This window comes from Abramis brama, assembly GCF_963993115.1.
Source record: "Abramis brama genome assembly, chromosome: 24".
In the NCBI taxonomy this organism is placed as follows: domain Eukaryota; kingdom Metazoa; phylum Chordata; class Actinopteri; order Cypriniformes; family Leuciscidae; genus Abramis; species Abramis brama.
This window is the reverse complement of record NC_139986.1, coordinates 26,009,740-26,032,000: the sequence shown is the minus strand read 5'-3', so window position 1 is coordinate 26,032,000 and position 22,261 is coordinate 26,009,740. Positions and strand designations below refer to the sequence as shown.

The 22,261-nt window shown below is 36.0% G+C and overlaps 1 protein-coding gene across 1 annotated transcript; it reads left to right on the top strand.

Annotated features, from left to right (window-relative positions):
* Positions 1 to 6,055: 6,055 nt before the first annotated feature.
* Positions 6,056 to 13,927, top strand: prr35 (proline rich 35). The gene is made up of 4 exons (XM_084102036.1): positions 6,056 to 6,112; positions 7,229 to 7,302; positions 9,981 to 11,514; positions 12,098 to 13,927. The coding sequence occupies exons 3-4, from the start codon at positions 10,181 to 10,183 to the stop codon at positions 12,765 to 12,767; spliced, it is 2,004 nt and encodes a 667-aa protein (XP_083958162.1). The 5' UTR covers positions 6,056 to 6,112; positions 7,229 to 7,302; positions 9,981 to 10,180; the 3' UTR covers positions 12,768 to 13,927.
* The last annotated feature ends 8,334 nt before the right edge of the window (positions 13,928 to 22,261 follow it).

The window sequence follows — 22,261 nt, the reverse complement described above, 5'->3', positions numbered from 1 at the left end:
AAGGGACCCTCCTGGAGACATTCTAGTGTTTACTTTTGTTTGTACAGAATGAAAAATCACTCAGGTGTAATTAAAAAATTCTGGTTGGGACCGCCCCTACGGTTCAGTCCCTGCCCTTCAAAGCTGTAAAAATGATGTTCGGAATTCACAGCGTGAATGTAACAAATTTTAAATATCAACAAAAGCAAATTAATAACAATCTAATTGGTTAAAGAAAATCTTCGTTATTCTATTATTGATTAAAAGAAAAGGCATGGATGGATAAAAGGAAAGAAACAGAGTAAGATGCAAAGAAAGGAGAGGGAGAGAGAGAGGAAGAAAGAAGGGTTAGTTGAATAATTGATATTTGCTGAGAGCGATATGAGTTTTCTTAATGTGCCTCACAGCATTAGCTAAGAGTGCCGCTGTTAGCGTCCAACACCACAGGGCCAAAAACAGACCCTCTCAAAAACACTTCAGCCGCGCGCTTAGTCACGCGCGCGCACACACACACACAAACATTAAAATGCATTAAATCTGTGATCTAATATGTATGAACATTCACAAACTTCATGAACATTTTACAGGCAAATGGTGAAAAATGTATTGGGAAAAACACAAGACATGCAATGAACATACACAGAAAGTTGGATAAGACCTGAATTATTAATTAATATACAGTACCATTCAAAGGTTTCATTTTGAATGAAATTAATACTTTTATTCAGCAAATATGCATTAAATAGACAAAAAATTATAGTGAAGACATTTATATTTGCTACAAAATATTTTAATTTAAATAAATGCTGGTTTTTTTCTGTTTTTTTCAAATAACCCACAATACAATGTATCGCGGTTTCCACAAAAATATGAAGTGTTTATAATAATAAATGTTTCTTGAGCAGCAAATCATCATATTAGAATGATTTCTGAAGGAGCATGTGACACTGAAGACTGGAGTAATGATGCTGAAAATATAGTTATGATCACAGGAATAAATTACATTTTAACATATATTACAATAGAAAATATTATTTTAAATTGTAATAATATTTCTGTTTTTACTGTATTTTTGATCAAATAAATGCAGCCTTGATGAGCAGAAGAGACTTCTTACATTAAAAAAATATTTTTTTTATTTTTTTTAACAGACCAAACTTTTATTGTCCTGATATTTTTTATTAAAACTAGAAAAGAGATGTTTTAGTAATCAGTGTGTTCAAACAATGTGGCTTACGGTTGTATCTTATTACAATTACTAATGTAGTTTTAATATAGCTTGTCTTTTTATCTCACCCAACATAAATACAGATAGAATTATTAGAATTATTATTACATTTTCTTATCATTATAAAGCATTCACAGAGGACCGTCAGAAGAGTGTGTATGTGTGTAATCTTCTTTGATAAATGTGTTGATATTAAAGTAATGATGTACCCTGTGAAAATGTATTACTGCACAGCTGGATCGCTGTATTGACCCAGCAGCATGTGTGTGTGTGTGTGTGTGTGTGTGTGTGTGTGTGTGTTGGCCTAAGGTTGCTCTCTCTGACTCATAATGAAGTTGAGCTGTCATGCTCACAGATGCCTGAACATACGGACACACAATCTCTACTTCATCTTCAGGTTCACACACACACACACACACGCACACACACAAATACAGTTCATTATCTTCAGGTACACACACACACACTGAATCAGTGAGCGGTTGAAAATAATGTGGAAAAAAGTGCCCAAGGAAATCTTCCAGTGCTCAGAGGATGCTCTTTCATTGCTCAAAAGACTTTGTGCGTTTCATTTATATACTTCGTTCATTAGGAGAAATAAAAAGACACAAATGAGACTTACAAAACCTATCAAATGAATGTGGATGGCAGCTCAGATCATGCAATCTTCTGAGCAATTATTGTTAATATTGCGATCTCGAACTTTGCAAACTTCTTTTTTAACAATTCTGAGCACAGTTTGAGACATTTCTTCTTAAACTCCAGAGGAGATTAATGTGTGATTAGGGTTTATTTTTCTCAGATAGTCCATGCAAGTCATGAACAAGTCATGCACTGCGAAAAATGATTTCCTTAATTGCGTTGCCAAGTAAAGTAATTCTTAAAATATTTGTCGTAAAACAAATATAAAACATCCTAATGTTGTTTTGGAGCCTCCAACAATAGGTTTACATGCATCCAAGGTCAAAAAGCACTTTAATTTTCTCACAGTGTCTGAAACTGTTCAATAAAGGATTCGGTCTCTCTAAACCCCTCCTGACTGAGACTCTGCTCTGATTGGTCAGATGGCCCCGTCTGTTGTGATTGGTCTACTGCTTAACCTACATTAGCATATCTGAATTTCAACACAAACCAAACTCTTCTAGTCTCAGCTACAGAAACTTTTACATTCAAAAACAGCCATATTACACAACATGTGAAAGGTAACATCCGAAAAAAGCATAACTGGGGCACTTTAAGAAGAAAAATGACTTAAGATAGCACACCTTGTTTAAAATTTAAAATGTATCAAAACTAAGTGAGTTTATGATTAAAACAAGAAACAATATCTGTCAGTGGGGTAAGAAAAATTAACTTAATTCAAAGGGAAAACAAGATTATTTTTCTTTCCCCACTGACAATTTTAAGCATAAACGTACTCAATTTTGATAATTGTTTCAGAAAAAAAGACTTCATATCTTAAGTAATTTTCCTTCTCAATTAAACGTATCTTGATTTAAGAATTTCTAGATATTTATAGCGGAAAAGTACAGAGCCCCTAAAGGGACATTGGTGGGGAAAAACATGAGCTGAAAGGAAAAAATAATAACTCAATGCTTTTGCTTTCCCGCGAGAAACTTTGCTTTCACTCGCAAAACGTTGTGCGTTCATCCAAGAAACTTTGTGAAACCTTTTGAGCTCTTTGCGAGGGAACGCAAAGTTTATTGGCACAACGCGAACATTTTTTGCGAGGGAGCGCAAAAAGCACAGACAAAATTTACATATATTTTTTATTCATCATGTCCCTTTAGGCGCTCCGTAGAAAACAAAACAAAAATACCAAGAAAATCTCACAGACTTAAATTTGGGTCAGTTCCTCGCTCAAATATATTACATGACTTATAGTGTACGGGTCATATAATGCTTTTTATGTTTGTTAAATGACGAAACATGACGGTGAGTCAATGACAGAAATGTCATTTTTGAATGAATTACTCCTCGTAAAAGCCCTATGTTGAGCCCGCAACAGAAGCAGGGTTTCCGGCTTTCACCTATAACTGGTAAGTTTCCTCAGTCGCCCCCTCTCTCTGTTTCCACAGATGGTTAAGCCCTACGGATCCCGCTGTCACAGTTCATCTCCTCTCGTGTGTCTGACAGCACGCCTGATCCTCCAGGAGCGGCTCAACCCCCCCTACAAACACACTGACATTTCTCAAAGGACCTGTGCTCATAAACACTCACAAACCATCGCTCTCTCTCTGTCTGAACGCGTGACACATATCGGTCACTGGGATCCTTCGGTGATGTGATGACATTAGCTAATTCCACATTAAATCATGTATTTAACAGACCCGAAACATGGCGGACTTCCATTGTGCACAACGCAAATAATGACTTTTCTTTATCAAAATAAGTATTTTAAGTCGTTTTCGTAAAAAGGATCCGATGACACTTTATTTTAAAGTGTCCTTGTTACACATAATTACTATAGTAATAACTATAAATCATGCATAACTACATGCAATTAAACCCTAACCCTATGTAGTTAGTTAATATTACTCAGTATTTAAATGTATAATTAAGGACACCTTAAAATAAAGAGTAACCAAAGATCCTCAAAACAATTGTGTATAATATTCAGCATTAATTGTGATGTTGTTCTCCTGTTTATTAATGTGAATTGTATAAAGTGCTATATAAATAAATGTGACTTTACAGCATAATCTTGTGACAAAACACATTTTGCATACGTAATTTAATTTAAATTGTTAATTAATTATTTTAATCCAATTCAAGATACACTCTGACAACAAGTCTTAATATATTATGCAGTTTTGCTTCTCAAATAAATTTACACTTTATTTTAGTGTCTTTGATACAGTTACATGTTGTATATTAAAAACAGTAAATTATGTATAATTACATGCAACTAGCCCTAAACCAAACCCTAATCCTAACCGTTACCCAATAGTAAGTACACGTTGTCAATTAATATTACACTTCATTGTATAATTACAGTGTAACAAGGACACCTTAAAAATAGCCTTAAACTTTCAATTGCATATTCACTTTTTTTTAAATGCCACATGCTAATACATGTGAGCTTAAAAAAATTATAAATAAACTTTGACTTTGACGTATATAATTCCCTTTGATTTTTTTATGCTACATTTTGAATAAATGTTACAAAAATGACTTGATAAAAGAATTTGACAAAACTGTGTCATTTACATCAAGTTATCTGACTACTGTACTCTAGATCAAACATCATCTCTATTTCCTCAGAGACAAACATTAACTCCTCACAGAGATGTCGTTTTTAACTATTGCAGTCGAGAGTGAATTTTGTGGCTAGTTTGCGTTAAAGATATTAAATTATGTAGGTTGTGGAGAGAAACCACTGCATTACGTTGAGAACCACAGATGGACACGACCGCAGAAACACTGATGAGAACGATACTGAAACATCTCAAATCTTTTAGGTTATTCAGAAAGCTTATTTTCATAGCTACCTTCAAGCTTTCTCCATCCAAACCGCATATATGTAATTAATGATTGATGGTGGCTGGCCTTTATTTACAGATCTGTCATGCACTGTTAGCAATGCACATTAAAACTTGATTCTGCAGCTTTATGCTCGTCTACGGACAAAAACTGGGTCAAACCGCAAACGCAGAGAGAGAGAGAGAGAGAGAGACAGAGAGAAGTCCATAAAGTAATGTTTCTGATGGAGACATTACATTTCACTCCTGCTCAAATGACAACGCTCACTCAAAAATCAATCATTTACTCACATTAATGTCGATCCAAACCCGTGTGATTTTCTTTTTCCTGTGGCACAAAAAAGGACATAAATTGTCATAAATTTATTCTGCCTTAGAATAAAAGTCAATGGCGAAAAAATACATGACAGAATTTTTTTTTTTTTTTGTGAACAATCGCTTTAAATGTTGCAATTTCTATGTATTGCTGTTAAATTTGCTAGTTGTTAATATTTTATTATTATTTATAAATTTTTATTAAATATTTATTTAATTTAATTTTAAAGTAAGTAATTTAATTAAATGTAACTATATCTTTAAATATGGTTTAATTTTAATTGGTAAAACCTTTTTTGCACTGCTTTTGGCATACAATATTTTCTTTAATGTAATTTTTTATTTAAATTTAAATATGGCTATATTTTAATAACCTTTTAGGACTACTTTGCCAATATAATATACATTTTTAATGTATTATGCTTATGTAAAATGCTTATCATACAATGAATACAATACAATATCTAATTTAATGTTTTTTAGTTTGTTTGTTTTTTAAACCTTTTTGCACTGCTTTTTCCAATATAATATTTAATAAAAAAAAATTAAATACAGTATTATATTAATTTGAAAGTTTATTAAAACTTTTTTTGCACTGCTTTTGCCAATATAATATTTAATAATAATAAAAAATTAAATACAGTATTATAATAATTTTAAAGTTTATTAAAACTTTTTTTGCACTGCTTTTGCCAATACAAATGAACAGTTCTTGTTATGGCAATAAAACACACTAAACTGAAACTGAGAGCTGCGTTAAGGCTGCTAAAGTTTCCACCAGTGACTTTAAATTGCACTGCGGCCCAATTAAGTAAACCGTCCCGCCACAGCGAGCCCGAAGTGTCTCGCCTTCTCCTTAATGGACTGAAGCGGGCAGGTTTCCTCATTTGGACCCACTTGAGCTTGTGCCAATAGCAGGGGAGGCAGGAGGGGCCTGTGCCTGATTGTACTGCCCCAAGGCATCCCTCCTAGAGAATATATATATCTGCCTCTCTCTCTTGTTCATCCATGTGTGTGTGTGCGCGCATGCATCTCTCTCCCCTCATAAAACACCGAACGCACATCAGCGGCCGCCTCTGGAACACAACATGACACAGACGCACAGCAGGTAAGTCAAGCCGTTATCTGCGGATAAAAGTTATTATGACATAAGTTAAGAGCTTTCTGTGTGCTACTGTACCGTTCTAAACATCTCATCTCAAGGTGAACTACTGAGATGCCAAAGGAGTCTTGATTCACTATTTTTTTGAAAAGGAGCTGTATGTGATGATATTATGTGACATAATGTGAAAATATGTAATATGATATGCTACTAAATGTGTAAAATAGACTTCAGGGATATAGTTGTTGCGTGTGTTTTACAGTATCTCTATATAAGGTTTTGAGTAAAAAGTCTGATTACACAATCTAAGAGTGGTTTTGTGTGTTGGTTTCAAATGTAAAGTTCAAAACTATCTTTAAATGGAATAATTGTGTAAATTCTATGTGGAAAACTAAAATTCCATAGTTCATTTTTGTAATATTTCTTGTGAACAACTGAGTATAATTAAATTACATGTGGAATACAAAGTCAGGTTCATCTGTATTTCAAAAGTTAATTCCAAGCAAAAAGTTTTTATTTTTTTCCATAAATGTTTGGTCGGGCCACATTGTCAGATTTATATGGGGCATGTTGTCACATCCGTTTCAAATGTTGCAACTGCATAGAATTAAGCACAATATTTGTTGACTTTTATTCTGCTGTTTCATTTATTTCATACTTGTCTTTCTGTTTAAATTTTGCTGTAATATCTAGTTTGTTTAATGGCAATATGTTCAATAGCAGCTTTTTACAGGCATGTATGCAACCATACATAAAACAAAAAGATCCGTAGAAATATTTACTCGAGTTAATATTCAAAGAGCCCTGGGCTCTTTATATGAAATACATAATAATCTATCTGACATTGTTAATAAATACATGAAACTGGCCATCATGGCCTTTAAAGAACAATACAGAATTTCAAAATTAATACCTTGTTTTTAATGAATTGATCTGCATTTATTTTATTATTAAATACAAATTTTAATTCATAATTAATATAAAAACGTATTGTTGTAATCAATCACATACTTGAGATAGAGTGATGAGAGATTGTTTAACATTAAATCTAGACTAAATACTTAAATCAAATATGACCGAATCAAAGCTGAGATTAATTTTAGATACTCGTTTATTTTCCAGATTCTGCATAAAGAGTCAAATTAAGAAAACTTCAAGTGTCATGATGCAACTCATTCTGCTGAACCACTGTGGAGGTACGACACACACACACACACACACAATTTCAACCTATTCAAACATGCTGTGCCTCACCATAATTCACACAAAGAGCGTCCAAAACAATGCTCTAATTTCAAAACTTTCAAATACATTACATGCCAATATATCTTAAATAGACAATTGGCATTTCAATCAATCCATGCGTTTTGTCTGCTGTTGCCCTGTGTTTGTGTGTGTTCTCAGTTCTTGGATCCCACCACAGTATGTCGATGCTTTTAGCAAGCGTCCCTATTTAAACGAGACAATACATATTTAACACACAGCGATCAGAGTGTGTCCACGCGAGCGTCATTGGCCAGCGTCCGACCGGACCCCGAGGGCCTTAAAACTGACACACACATGCACACCACAAAGAACGTCCCGCAGTGAGAACAACTCTAAAATAATTCTATTGATTAACGCTAACAGCAGCATTTGATGTCCAGTTAAAACCACAGAACGGGTTGAGCATAACTGCAATATGACCAAAACACACACACACTGTAAATTAACATGCAAAACTCCCATAGATCCGCTGTTAAAATACAGCCAGGATTTAAAGACAGACGGATTGCAGCAGAAAGTTGCAGAAGTGATTTCACTATTTCTTTGAGTGCTGTAATAGATGAAAGATCGGTGAAATTCCTCGCCACTCGTCTTCTTTAAACCGAAATCACTTCGGGCTCTCGTTGTCTCAACACCGCGAGACACGAGCAGCAAAACTCATGCCTCACAGCGGGACATTTCATCCTCCTCCTTCTTTCCTGCCTGTAATGTGCTTCATTTTCCTCTCTTTTCATTCTCTCTTTCCACCCAAAGGAAAATGCCAGAAGCAAAAAATAAATAATCAAGAATAAAGAATATTTTTATCATAACAGAGAGGCGTTTGAGAGATATCATAGCCTCATGCGCTTCTCCTTTAATTACACCATTATTTAATTGCTTTCACCATCTCCTATTCTTAATGCTTTTATTAATAACAAAAAATAGTAGTTAAATTACATCAGTCTAAGTTGGTTCTTTCTGAAAGACTGTAGATGTAACAATTAAATGTTGCTAATTAAATAGTTTTGCATTGTACAATAGTATACTAAACTGCAATACAATTAAATTCCAATAGAGTGTTAGAGTGTTAATAGACTTCTGATTCTTAATTGTGAATGAAAATATTTAAAACATTTTTAAAAAAATAGAAACCTGAAAAGATATGTAATGTAAATGTAATGTAGAGTAATGTTAAAATAAGTAAAATGGAATATAATAATAATGTAAATATAATACATGAATTAGTCAAATTAATTAGTTTTATTTAACAAATGATCTTATATTTGAAAACCAACGATCAGATAATCTTTAAGGCATTAATGCATGTTATGTGAAGTTGAATATTTTAAGACATGATAATAGATTATACTATGAAAAAGAAAAAGTAATTCAGTAATGCTTTATAATCTTTGGGGGGGAAAAAAGAAAACTCAAAGAATGACTTTCCTCTTATCTGATACATTCAAAATGCAGGATTAAAGTAATTCCCTTAGAACTTCTTTGATTGTAGAAGACAAAGAGAGTGTGAAACAAACACAAACACAAACACACTCTGCAGGAATGAGGAGGAACAGAGAGACGCACGAGAGAGAGACAGATGATCGTGGTGGACAGACTGATAGAGAGAGTGGGCAAACGAGCAGTCAATCTGCCTTGACCCACATTCTTCCGCTAACGATGCCTCGCGGGCCTGATGCCAATCTCTCATTAACACACACACACACACACACACACACACACACACACACACACACACGGGTCCCTCTGCCCTTTGTCAGGATGTGCCTATAGCTGACCTTCAGGGTCCTGCTGTAAATACTACACTGAACACAGGTGCAGACCCCTCCAGAAACACACACACACACACACCTCGCTGGTGCAACCCTGGACGTAATGAAAGGTGGCAGATAGAGGACTTTCGGCAGTTCTGAGAAACCAAAACGTCTCTCATCATCTCTTCTCTTTGTTAAAGTCTCTGTGTAATCAAAACTGGCTCTATTTACTTTCATACGACACGTTCTGGGGCTCATTGTGAACAATTCATCAATACACAAGCTTTCATCAAAATGTAAAAACTTCAGAAGTTACTTTTCTGGTGTCTTCAGTTCAGACCTTATTTTTCAACCACCTGTCACACAGAGACACTTCTCAATGTGCAATCAATTCATAATTAATAAACTCAAATCCTGTCCAAGTATCCAATATCACATGACGAAAGTAAAATGGGTTGCAAACGCTATAGTTTCACAATGACTTTAACTTACAATCTTTTAAATCTGATTCTGATCATGAAAATAAATATTTCATTTTCTACTGTTGTCTTTGTTTAATAATATTCTCAAATTTAAAATATTACTACATTATTAAAATATTTACCTGTAAAAATATTTAATTATTAAATACAATAATTTAGAATATTATTAAATTATTAAAGTAATAATATTTTGTTTTTATAATGATCTGAATAATTAAAAATAATTATTTAAAAAAAAAAATAATTATAATATTTGTTTTATAATATTCTAGATTATTAAATATAACAATTGAAAATATTTAAGTAATAATTAATTAAGTAATAATAATATCTTATCAAAAGTTTAATCATATATTTTCTTGATTTTCTCAACAGCTGAAATCTGATGGCTGCGTTCCTGCGTCCCAGTCCTGACCAAACACAAGTTTACTGTTCACACACAATTCATCCTACAAACACACACTCAATGTAAACCTGTCCTCAAACGCACACGTAAACAAACACACAAGCCCCTCAGAAATTTAGCTTTGAGAGAAACCTGTTTTCATATCTGGGACTGATTCTGATCGCGCGCCATGTCGAAGGACGACTGTAAGGTGGGCTGTAAACACAAGGAACGCAAGCCCAAAAAGCCTCACTACATCCCGCGGCCGTGGGGCAAACCCTACAACTACAAATGCTTCCAGTGCCCGTTCACGTGCATGGAGAAATCCCATCTGTACAACCACATGAAGTACAGCCTGTGCAAAAACTCCCTGTCGTTGCTCATCGAGTCCGACTGGCCGTATAAAAAAGAGCAGCTCCGGCTCCAGCAGGGGGGCGTTCGCTCCCGTAGCCCCGCCAAGGCTCACGCCGAACAGGCCTCGATGGCGGACGAGCCCTCGCATTCGGCGGCGAGTCTGGAGGTCGATGAGGCTGAGAAAAGAGAAGCGGAGAAAGACGACGAGGCAATGGAGACAAACGGCTCGGCGGTTGTGAGTCCCGAACCGGCGGAAACGTGTTCCCGAGGGAGCAAACGATCAAAGCAAGAAGCCGAACTCGTGATGTCCGATGTGTTCTCGCTCGAGGAGCAACTTTTACGAGCGCGCTCAGTCGAGGTGGAGTCGAAACTGAGACATTATAGGCTGTCGAAAACGTGTCTGTCGGGATCGGCGGCGTTGCTTTCAGAGCAATGGCGAATCCTTAGCAATCAGACTTCTGGAGCAAAGCCCAAATCAGACCCGGTGGCGTCTTCGTTGCCCTGTTACCCTCCACCGGCGTCAACGGGTCAACTTGAATGCCCCGACACAACAGGTTTCAATCTGTCTTTGCTTGGCGTTGGATACCCACTGGCTCCTGGACTCCTTTCATACCTAAACCCGGCCCTTACGACAGCGAGCGCAAACGCACAAATGCCTTTCTTAGCATCAACCGCGCAGCTCGCACACGCGCAAAGACACTCAGAGCGTCCTTTACTTCCTCCTCACCTGTATTATCCGTTCCTCTGCGAGCACACCTTTGGTGCTACACCCTCTTCTACGTCCTCCGAGACGAGTAAACTCATCAAACCACCCGCCGTAAGCCTTCCGCCACCTTCGTATCCTCCTAAACTAAACCTGTGGAAGGTCCCGGCCCTGCGGCCCAGCCAGACCTCGCCCGCAGCCTGGCCATCTCCCATGTGCTCCTCCCCGGAGCCGGGCCACGCCGTAAAGGAGAGGATACGACCGAGGGAAGGGAAGACAGACTGGCAGCAAGACGCTTCCTTCATCAGAGAGCAAAGTCTGAAGAGATCGGCAGCATCACTGGACTCCCATGGTGCACCTGGAGAGAAGAAACCTGCACTTGAGTTTGCCCTCGACTCTCTGAAAAACACTCACAAATCTACATCCATCGCCTCCCTGGTGTCCAGCAGGATGTCTATACACAACAGGTAAGACAAGAACCCTAAAAATGAAAAGATTTGAGGCCTATGTGATCCTGATCACAGTTAAGGGACAAAATTATTGACTACAGTGGGACTTTAAATTTAAGTACAATCAACTTGGATGTTTAAGTCATTTCAACTTAAATTACATTAAACTGACTTTGTATAACTTATCAAAATAAGTTAAGCAAGTAATAATAAAAATAAGTAAACTCAACTCAACACAACTTTTCAAACTCAAAACCATTAGAATGGACCAAAGTGCTGTCCATAAATGGTAAATAACTCTAAAATACAGAGAAACATAAAATAATATCAAAACATGACACCAAGAAAAACATACAACCAATCACTCACAGTTCGCAGACCTTATAAAAGCTATCAAAAACCTTAAGACCAAAAACCAAAAACTTAAAATAAGATAAAAATACCCATGCTTGATGAGGATTTTAAAGATAATGGCAACACTGTAAAAAAAGATAAATATATGCATTACATCTGGTATGCGTATTCCTTCTGTCTATGCATTACACACTCAGGACAGCCTTGATGAATGTTATTTAGATTCAACAAAACTGTGTTTCCGCAGCCCCCGCAGTGACGTGTCGTCCCCGCTGCACATGTCTGAGCATCTGGAGGCGAGACAGAGAGGGATGGAGAGAGACGTGGACCCGGCAGCTGCTCTCCTGCAGGATTTCTCCACGTTACTCCAGCAATACCAGAACACAGAGCAGCGCGTCACATCTCTGCCTGAGCAGTGCCACCTGTGGGCTCACCTGGGGAAGATCCGCTCCGAGCTGTCGCACATCCAGCAGGCGCTCGAGCGCACGGCTCGCACCAACGAAGGCCCGCTCGATCTATCCCTCAAAAAAAAAACTGTGGGAATCACAAACAGAGGCGTTTTGGGAGACACAGGAGATGAAAACTGCTCAGAGAGCGAGGAGGAAGAAGAGGAGGAGGAAGATAAAGACGACAGAGACACGGAGGAACGAGGAAGCAGTTTTAAAGAAAGGCAGAAGTGCTCTCTGGACGCGCTGATGAAGCTGAATCCCGTGGTGAAGACGGAGGTGCTGTCCGACGGTGGGATGGCCTTACGGGCCGGGACGGCCGAAGCTCTGTGGCACAGCAGAACCACGAAGTGTGAAGCCGACTCAAGTGTCCTTCTCTGCTCCAAAACACCCAACAGACCTCCGTCCATTCAACATCTGGACACGCTGTGTCCAACCAGCCCCTTAACAACCACCGACACGATGGTGTAGCGAACATCCACAGGAGGACAAACATGAACTTGCAGAACATCATTTACATGTTTGGAAACAATTGACTGACATGTTTCTTCTTATGATCATAAAACTATCTGATCTAAAGGCTTCTATTGTGAAGCCTTATGCATTCAAAAGTTTGGGGTTAGGGAGATTTTTTTTTTTTGTTGTTGTTGTTGAAAGAAATTCAGCAAGGATGCATTAAATTGATCAAAAATGACATTTATAATGTTACAAAAGATTCTATAACAAATAAATGCTCTTTTGAACTTTCTATTAATCGAAGAATCCTGTAAAAATGTGTCACAGTTTGCACAAAAATTGTTTTCAACATTGATAATAATCAGAAATGTTTCTTGAGCAGCAAATCATCATATTAGAATGATTTGTGAAGGATCATGTGACACTGAAGACTGGAGTAATGATGCTGAAAATTCAGCTTTGATCACAGGAATAAATTACATTTGTAAATATTTTACAATAGAAAACACGTATTTTAAATTGTAAAAATATTTCAAAATTTTTACAGTATTTTTGATCAAATAAATGCAGCCTTGGTGAGCAGAAGAGACTCACAAAATCTGACACACTCCAAACTTTTGAACAGTAGTGTATATAAGTACACTGTAAGATTAATATGCTATATAAAACGCTATTCCATATACAAAATAAACGGTAGAAATGACTATGAAATAGTCTGTTATGAAATATCAAGTAAAGCGAAGACAAAATCAAGCACCTTATGCCAAAAAGAGCGGATGGAGAAGGACAAATTACATGCACTGACTTGATTATTATTTGATTATTAAAATGATTAAGGGTCATGGAACTACAACAGTATTTAATGTATGTTTGTAATTTATTTTTATTTTTTTGACATATTTGGCACATATTTAATTTATTTATTTATTTATTTATTAAGCATTTTATTACTCAGTTCTGCCATTATTTTTCTAGGACGTTATGTGTTTTAAGACTTCTTGTCTTCTGTAAATAATCAACATTTTAAATAAGATAATCTAAAGAGATGATTGTTTCACTGTCACACGGACGATACTGCAAATCTCACATTATTGTTTCATCAGTGTGCATTAAGTGTTCATTTAAGATGCTTACAAATCTGTACATAAAACATCCTGCAATAAATATTTCAAATTATATTATTGCTTGTGTGAATTTTCTGCGTTGTAAGACAGCGGTGGAGGAAAAGATTTAGGTGAGGTGCGGTAAACAGTTTGACTGGCTGACACACAGAATATATAGTGATGGACAGATTATGTGAAAGAGGTTAATGTTCGGGTTAGGAGGGCTCTGGATGTGGGGTAATGCGGTTTGAGCTAATGCGTGGTGATACGGTGCTTACAGGTCTACTGTATAGGTCGTGACGTGTTGCTCTGCTGTGATAAAGGTGAACTCTGACCGTGAGCCGTACCTGAGCCGAAGCTCCTCCACACCGAAAGGTCAAAGCTTCAGGGACGAGCATCACACACCCGACCCGACACGACCCGACACATGCACCTGAAAGGTCACCTGCCACAAACACAAGAGTCAAAGTGCAGGTGAAACACAGACGCCATCTATGATTATTATTATTATTATTATGAATCTGGCATCAGTAAAAACTTTCTTACTTTTATTTTAATAAAGTCAGTTAAGATTAATGTCTCAATATGTTTAACTTTAGAACAATTATTTACTACAGAAAATGTAAAAGAACTAAAACTGATTTGACATTTGCCAAGGCAAATTGTTAAAAACATTAAAATAAATTTGATTTTAAACATTGTAAACATAATACAGCAAACTTTAAACCGGTTTCAAAAAAAATATCTAAAGAATAATCAATTATAATAAATAAATAAATCGTAATTTTTCTCTTTGTGGTTTTAAATTGATAAAACAAAACTAATTAGATTATTTTCGCTAAAAAAAAACCCCTAAAATTCTCTATAAATAAATTTCAATTACAAAGAATCGTCAACCAATTGAAGAAAAAAAAAACACAACAACAGAGAACAATATAATCTGGTATAGAAGGACCTTTCATAGTAAAGCGTAATGCTGTGGCATCTTCTTCATTAAATAAGACAGAAAATATCGATAAAATATATAAATATAGCAATACATAAGATAGCGTAGATATATAGGCCTAGCCTACAACATAAACTCATTTTCTGAACATTTAACATGTAAAATACATGTAAAAGGTGGTACAACAACATTTTATCAGCCTAATGTTTTCCCCTTTGGTTTTAAGGGTATTGTTTAGTAGCCCTGAATAATAATAATTAATCTTTACGACTTTCCTGAGGTAAATATTCATGCTTACCTGATGCAGGTTGTGAACAATAAAGCTCAATCGCACCCTCTAGTGCACATGAAGTGAAGAGGTCCAGCATTTGCCAAAGCTCAAATAACCCGTCATGTTTTAGATGTATTTTCTGAAAGTATCACATATGAAACGGTTTAACTATACGCTACAACAGTATATATAACTTTAAATATCTATACACGCCTCTGCGTGACTCTATGCGACTGTGTACATTTCTAAAATTCTCCAAGTTTCCAATATCACATATCAATCGCGTTTCATACAGTGAAGTTATAGCATTAATTTGTAGCCACGCGAGATGACAACCATTAGAAGCACATTTCTGAAACTTGAAGGTTTTCAGGTCTTCGATATTGGGTGTTCAACGCATTGTTTATGTCTTTTTCATGTTTTATTTTGCAGTCACCTTGTTATTCCACCACAGTGCTGTAGAGGGCGCTGCAGATATATACCTGCGGTCACCCACCAACAGTACAACACTCGTTTCCGGCGGCCTTTTAGGGGGAAATAATCTCTTAAAATACATTTTTCACACTCTCAATAGTTTACTTTATTTGTCTACAAACTATAAACATTCACCACAGGGCAATTGTGTCGTATTTAGTCAATTTTTCCAAAGAAAAATTTCCAGCACATCTAAAATTATTTATTTTGTTGAACACGTTCTGAGGATAGAATATTAAATAGAAATACTCATTCGTCTTTTTACTAGTTATGATTTAAACTTTTAATGTATCTAAATACACACAAGTATTGATTAAAACTGTAATTTGTTTACTTACAGTGCTGTTTGTGATGGTTGATGCCACAACTAAAGGAAGATACAGTGTAGGCCTATTGTTGTAAATCACTTAGTTTGAAAAGTAGCAAAAATATGAAGGCATAGAAGAGTCTGAACTGTTTAAATTAGAGGAGTAAAAAAGACGTAAGTTAACCCTCATGTGTTGTTTCTCTTATGTGTTGATCAATCCAATCATCCAGGAATCATGTCCGAAAGGGTTTTCAAAAGATTAAATGGACTCCAGGCTTCTCCTTTCATTTAAACTGGCTCCAGATCTGAAAGACAAAGAGCAAAATGTGGTTTATGGTAGAGTATCAATGTCAAAAACCATAACTTAAATCTCCAAGCATTCAGTCCTTTGAAAAGACTTGAGAAAAATGGAGCATTCTGGATGATGTATTCACATTTCACTTTAAGAAAAGAAACTTAATAGATGGAATTTCTATAATCACATCTCTACAGATCACATTAAGATTCTGTGCACAAAACAATTATCATGTGTGTCCAGTTCAGCAGCAGGATTAAGACTCTGATCCCATAAGCAAACACACACATAAACATAGACACGCACTGTCATTGTGATCTGCACAGCTGTGATGTTCAATCCCCGGCAAATCCCCCAAAACGCCAAGGCCTCAATTCTAGATTTGCAGAATCACGTAAAAGAACTGACACAGCAGACATTTATAACATCACCATGATGGATATTCACATATACATTACATACATTACATCTCTCTTATGTAACATCTCTCAACTAAATCATCTCAACCCTTGGCAAGTTGTTGTTTAGGTAATTAACACTGTACAGTTTCATGTTCTGTAATTGAAATAAATATACATTTTAGATGAAAAACTTAAATGAAAATTTTTAACTAACTGGTAACTAACTGAAATAAGTTTTGAATAAGATGAAGCTATAGACATATTTAAGGAAAACTATAAAAAATAACAAAAGCACATAATATTTCAAAAACGTATATAGCAAAACATAGCAAAATCAGAATATTATGCAAACCTGCAAAAATTAATTGTTAAATTACACAAATATACTTTATGTATTTAATCTCACTTTATTAAGCAATGTCTTTGCTGCTGACCTTCGATGATCCAATTCAACCATACGAATAAGCAAAAGTGACTTTAGTTAAACATCACATTTGTGTTTCATTTTTTGTTTTTATTGCTGAAGAGTGTTGAACTTTGTGAATTTGCATTTCCTTCAGCCTGAGGCTTATTCAGTTCACTTTTAGTGTGAAAGGGCCTTTACATTTGCCAAAAATTGAACTTTTTTGGTTGTTGTTATTAAAAAACAAACAAGAATGCATAGCCCAGAAGAGGAAAAAGCAACACAAAAGTAATTTAACAGATTACTTTCCATAAAAAGTAACTACGCAATTAGTTACTTTTTTAGGGAGTATCGCGAAATATTGTAACGCATTACTTTTAAAACTAACTTTCCCCAACACTGCCCCAAGTATAGCTAAGTAAACCCACACACAATAAGCTCCCAAACCCTGCCGTGTTCATACTTTTGAACTTTTGCACACAGACTGTTTCCTTGAAAACTGGAGGAAGGAAAGAGAAAAGTCTGTTTCTGTCCGTTTGGCACAGTTTCAGGTAATCATGCTAATCTCAACAAGAGGTGCCACTTCACTGAGCAGGACACACAAAAGACTGAGTGTGTGTGTGTGTGTGTGTGTGTGTGTGTGTGCGTGCGTGTGTGTGTGTGTGTGTGTGTGTGTGTGTGTGTGTGTGTGTGTGTGTGTGTGTGTGTGTGTGTGTGTGTGTGTGTGTGTGTGTGTGTGTGTGTGTGTGTGTGTGTGTGTGTGTGTGTGTGTGTGTGTGTGTGTGCGCGCGCTTTGGCAGCCTGACAGAATGTGACGAACGGCTCATTCATTGACACTCATTCAAGTATCAGAGTGTTTCATCAAATCAAAGTGTTAATTCACTTCAATCTCCATTGACTGAAGGACAGTGTGTTCAAATGCATCCAGCTCTCAGTCATGTGTGTTTTTGTGAGCGTTCTGGCATGAGTTTTTCCTTCCTGTACTAGCGAGGGGTCACTTCTGCCCTCAGCTGTGGAGTCAAAGGTCACACACACCCTCTAATTAATGTTTCCTGTTTAAGGAGGAGTATAAAAACTCCCTGCCCTGGGGAGACGCTTTCAGTCACACCGATCGAGCGCTCACGTTGGTTTATTAGTGAAGCTTGCTAAGACAAGCATCCCTTTTATTAGTGCTCACAATTAGGGTTAGTGATTTGAACAAACCCTAGACCCTGAGGATTAAAATTGATGGGTGAAAATACCTACAACTAATCATTTACACAACTTTTTTTTTTTTTTTGGCTTTTAAAAAAGTTAAGCAACATTTAAAAAAAAAAGAATGCACAATGAAAAAAAAAATTCCCCAACACATGCATGCAATCATATAATTAGAACAATATTAGAATTAAATCACACTGTGTACGTATAATTATACCTCACACACAAACACACCGAACACAAAGATAGCAGGATTCATTCACAATAAGGAGGGAAGGGAATTCCCTCTAAAACATGAGCCCATCCCCAACACACACACACACACACACAGAGAGAGAGAGAGAGAGAGAGAGAGAGAGAGAGAGAGAGAGAGTGAGTTCCAATTAGAACGTAGATGTTTCACATTCTGATGTCACTTTCCAGTTCTGTAAGTAATATTATTCTCTTGTTCTTGAGAAAACATCTACTATTAGTGTTTTAAAGAAACCAGAAACAAAAACACCGACCTGAAGTATCTGAATAACGAAAAAACTAAACACAATTATATATTGTATATATTGTAAAAGTGACAATTAATCAGCAGCCAGATGCAACAAACCCCTTCATTTAATACTGGTCACAATACACAATATACAGATTTCTTAACTTAAGGGTTTGATGCATCTGCACACAGAGAATTAATAATTGGTAACACCTCCATTTAAAGCTAAAGCTTGAGAACCAATAAGAACATTCAAAACAAGTGCCAAGACCTTTTCAAGACAAGTGACGTGTTAAAGTTAAAACACAGTTTAAATAAGTAGTTGATATATCTATATATATGTTTATATATGATAGAATGATTTCTGAAGGATCATGTGACACTGAAGACTGGAGTTATCAAATAAATGCAGCCTTGGTGAGCATAAATGTTAATTATTCCAAATATTTGACAACATGAATATATCTGTGCAATAGGATTGTGAATGCATTTTAAAACTAATGCATGTCAACTTCAGCTGTGTTAGTTGGTCGAGCAAGAACATTATTTGTGATTGTGGAGATCAAGGCGGATCTACGTTTCAGTTAATAATAAAAAAAACCTGGACCTGGGCAGGACATCATTTCAATACACTAACTGATGTATTTGTGTATCAGCTGTTTATAGCAAACGATCCACACAACACAAGCTTTAGTCAGGTCAATTGAGCTTCCACTCTTGTACATTGTAAATGTGACAAAAGAAGCTCTCTTTCAGTTTGCAATCTTTTCAGAGGTGTTTTCAGAAAGAGTGGCGGTAGCATCTCTCCCCCGCTGTGTCTGCAGCGGTGAGCCCCTGTGAGGCTAAACACACACACACACACAGTCGTCTAAAGGAGGTGTGTGTGTGTGTGTGTGTGTGTGTGTTTAGTCCTTGAGGGAGGCGGCTGGGCCGATGAATGAGAATAGACATTTTGGAGGGAACTTCTTGTCGAGTCAGAAACACAAAACACACCCTTATAAACACACACACACACTGTTGTGTCTGGTCAGACAGGGGTTTGACCCTAAGGGCGCAGTGTATGTGTGTGCCACAGATGTGCTATCGGTTTCCCTCCAAAATTTACTGATTTACAATGTATCAATGACAAAAGAGTCAGTCAGTCACACAACACAGGCCGAATGAAGGAATAACAGGCAGAAAACGAGGGTTCAAAAGAGCCGAACATCTGATATTCTCTGTTGTTCTCGCTGTCAAACTTTATCACCGACTGCTCTCCAGCTGTCAGGACATTCATTAGCATCATCTCAACATTTTAATCTTCATTTAATGACATCATGGAGGGAAAAATACACTGCCGATCAAAAGTTTGTAATATTTTTTTTTTTTTAATGTTTTTGAAAGAAGGCTTTGTTTGTTTGTTTGATTAAAAATGCAGTCAAAACAGTAATATTGTGGAATATTATTACAATTTAAAATAAATGTTTTCAATTTGAATAAGGTTAAATGTAATTTATTCCTGTGATCAAAGCTGAGTTTACAGCAGCTGCAAAGAAAAACAATTATTTTAAATTGTAATAATATTTCACAATAAATAAAATAAAGAGTATTAATAAACACAAATAAACACAAAAAGAGTGATCAGAAAAGTGTCAGATATTATAATTTTGAGACTGCTTAAATCCTTTTAATTAAAATACACTGATGAGCCGATAAGCCAGCATTCTCAATCAATGAAGTAATGTTCATTAAATATTTTAAGAATCAAAATTCACACAATTGTTTTGGTTGCCCACAATCTCACAGCCATGATAAAATCTTCAGTGTGAGCATCTGTCAGATAAAGTTTAAACTAATAACCTAAATATGAAACAATTTAAATATTCCTTACGGAATTGGAAAGTGAAACTGATGTGAGTTTAAATCCAAAGGATTGAAGACGAAAATACGGGACATTCAAGACAAATTACTTGTATATCTCAAAATCAACTTGCTGTTAGACATTTCTCTCAGAGAAGCAACTGTGAAGTGGTTTTGTGACGGAGATATTCAGTGTTACAGTCGCCCGTCCGTCTCTCTCTGCTACATTATATGAGTCTCGGTCTGTAATTCAACACCACTGATGAAGCTCCTTTGAAGAGCTTAAACACCGTCCTGGTAATTGGTCTTAAATGAACATCTATTCCTTTTGAAACTATACTTGTTCTCCAAGAACAGGTTGCTTTATAGTGCAAAAAAGAGGAGAAAGTATAGAGAAAGAATAGAGAAATTGAGAAAAAATAATAAAATGAAATAAAATAGACAGACATACAAACAAGTAGCCTATACAAAAAAATAGACAGGCATACAAAAATGCAAAACAAAAGTACACAAAGAGTAAAAAAAAGTAAAAAACAAAATAAAATAAAATAAAATAGACATACATACAGATGTACAAAAGAATTTAATAAATAAATAAATAAAATAAACATGCATACAAACAAACATACAAAAAGTGCACACAAAAATATATAAATGAAAAAAATTACATAAAATAAGAAAAATTTAAATAAAAGAAATAAAATATTAAATAAAAAATTAAATAAAGCACAAAACTAAAACAAAATAATAAAACAAAGCTAATTAATAAAACAAAAACACAGTACACAAACCATAAACAACAAATAAACAAATACAACAAATAAAAAATAAAAAAGTTAAATTAAATTAAATAAATAAATAACTAAAAAAATAATAAAATTATTATAAAATAAAATAAAATAAAATAAAATAACTAACAATTGACTCATTTGAGTAGATTTATCCAGGGACTGTAAAGGAAAAACCTCAGGAGTTTCTTTAGCTATATGAAAAAGCAACATCAGCACTATAAAACTGGTAACTTTTGGTTAATTTAGTAACTGAAAAAAAAAAAAACTGTTGAGGAATAAGGAATTAGCGTGGGATGGTGTTGATTGTGTCTTTGAGCAAAGGACTGTTTATATTCTGTCCTCAAAACACATTCAATCCAACCCAAACAGAGCCGGGAGTGTGTAGGTGTGTGTGTGTGTGTGTGTGTGTGTGTGTGTGTGTGTGTGTGTGTGTGTGTGTGTGTGTGTGTGTGTGTGTGTGTGTGTGTGTGTGTGTGTGTGTGTGTGTGTATGAGTGTGTGTGTGTGTGTGAGGCTCTTTCACATCTTCAAAAAATGCGGCAGAATGTGTTTTCTGATTGGCTGATAATTAGATAAATGAAACGCACTGACAAGTGATCTTTGTGCAAGTCGGCCAGTGTGTGTGTGTGTGAGTGTGTGTCTGACTAATGATCTCTGACAACACAGACTCAGGGGTCAGTCGGGGTCAAGGCAGGAGGTCAAAGGGCAGCTTTTCAGAGACACTCAATTGCACTGTCATTAAATCGTGACATGCTACCATTACCTATCGTGAGCGAGTGTAATTCTTGTAAAATCGTATTCTCTCAAAAACAAGGTTTATCCTCCTGCACTTCACCTTGCATCCCCTCGTTTCTTTCGTTCAATCTCAGCTCTTGCGTTTTGCCCGGCCAGCTCTTTTGTGCTATTATTGATCAACTCAAGCACAAACACACTCAAATCCCCAGGGAATCCCGGGCAATCTATTCCTGAATTCCTCAGGAACTCAGAAATGGCGGTAAAATG

Coding starts and splice junctions, on each gene's coding strand:
- prr35 (XM_084102036.1), top strand. CDS start 10,181: ATGTCGAAGGACGACTGTAAGGTGGGCTGTAAACACAAGGAACGCAAG. Junction 11,515..12,097: donor AGGATGTCTATACACAACAG/GTAAGACAAGAA, acceptor GTGTTTCCGCAG/CCCCCGCAGTGACGTGTCGT.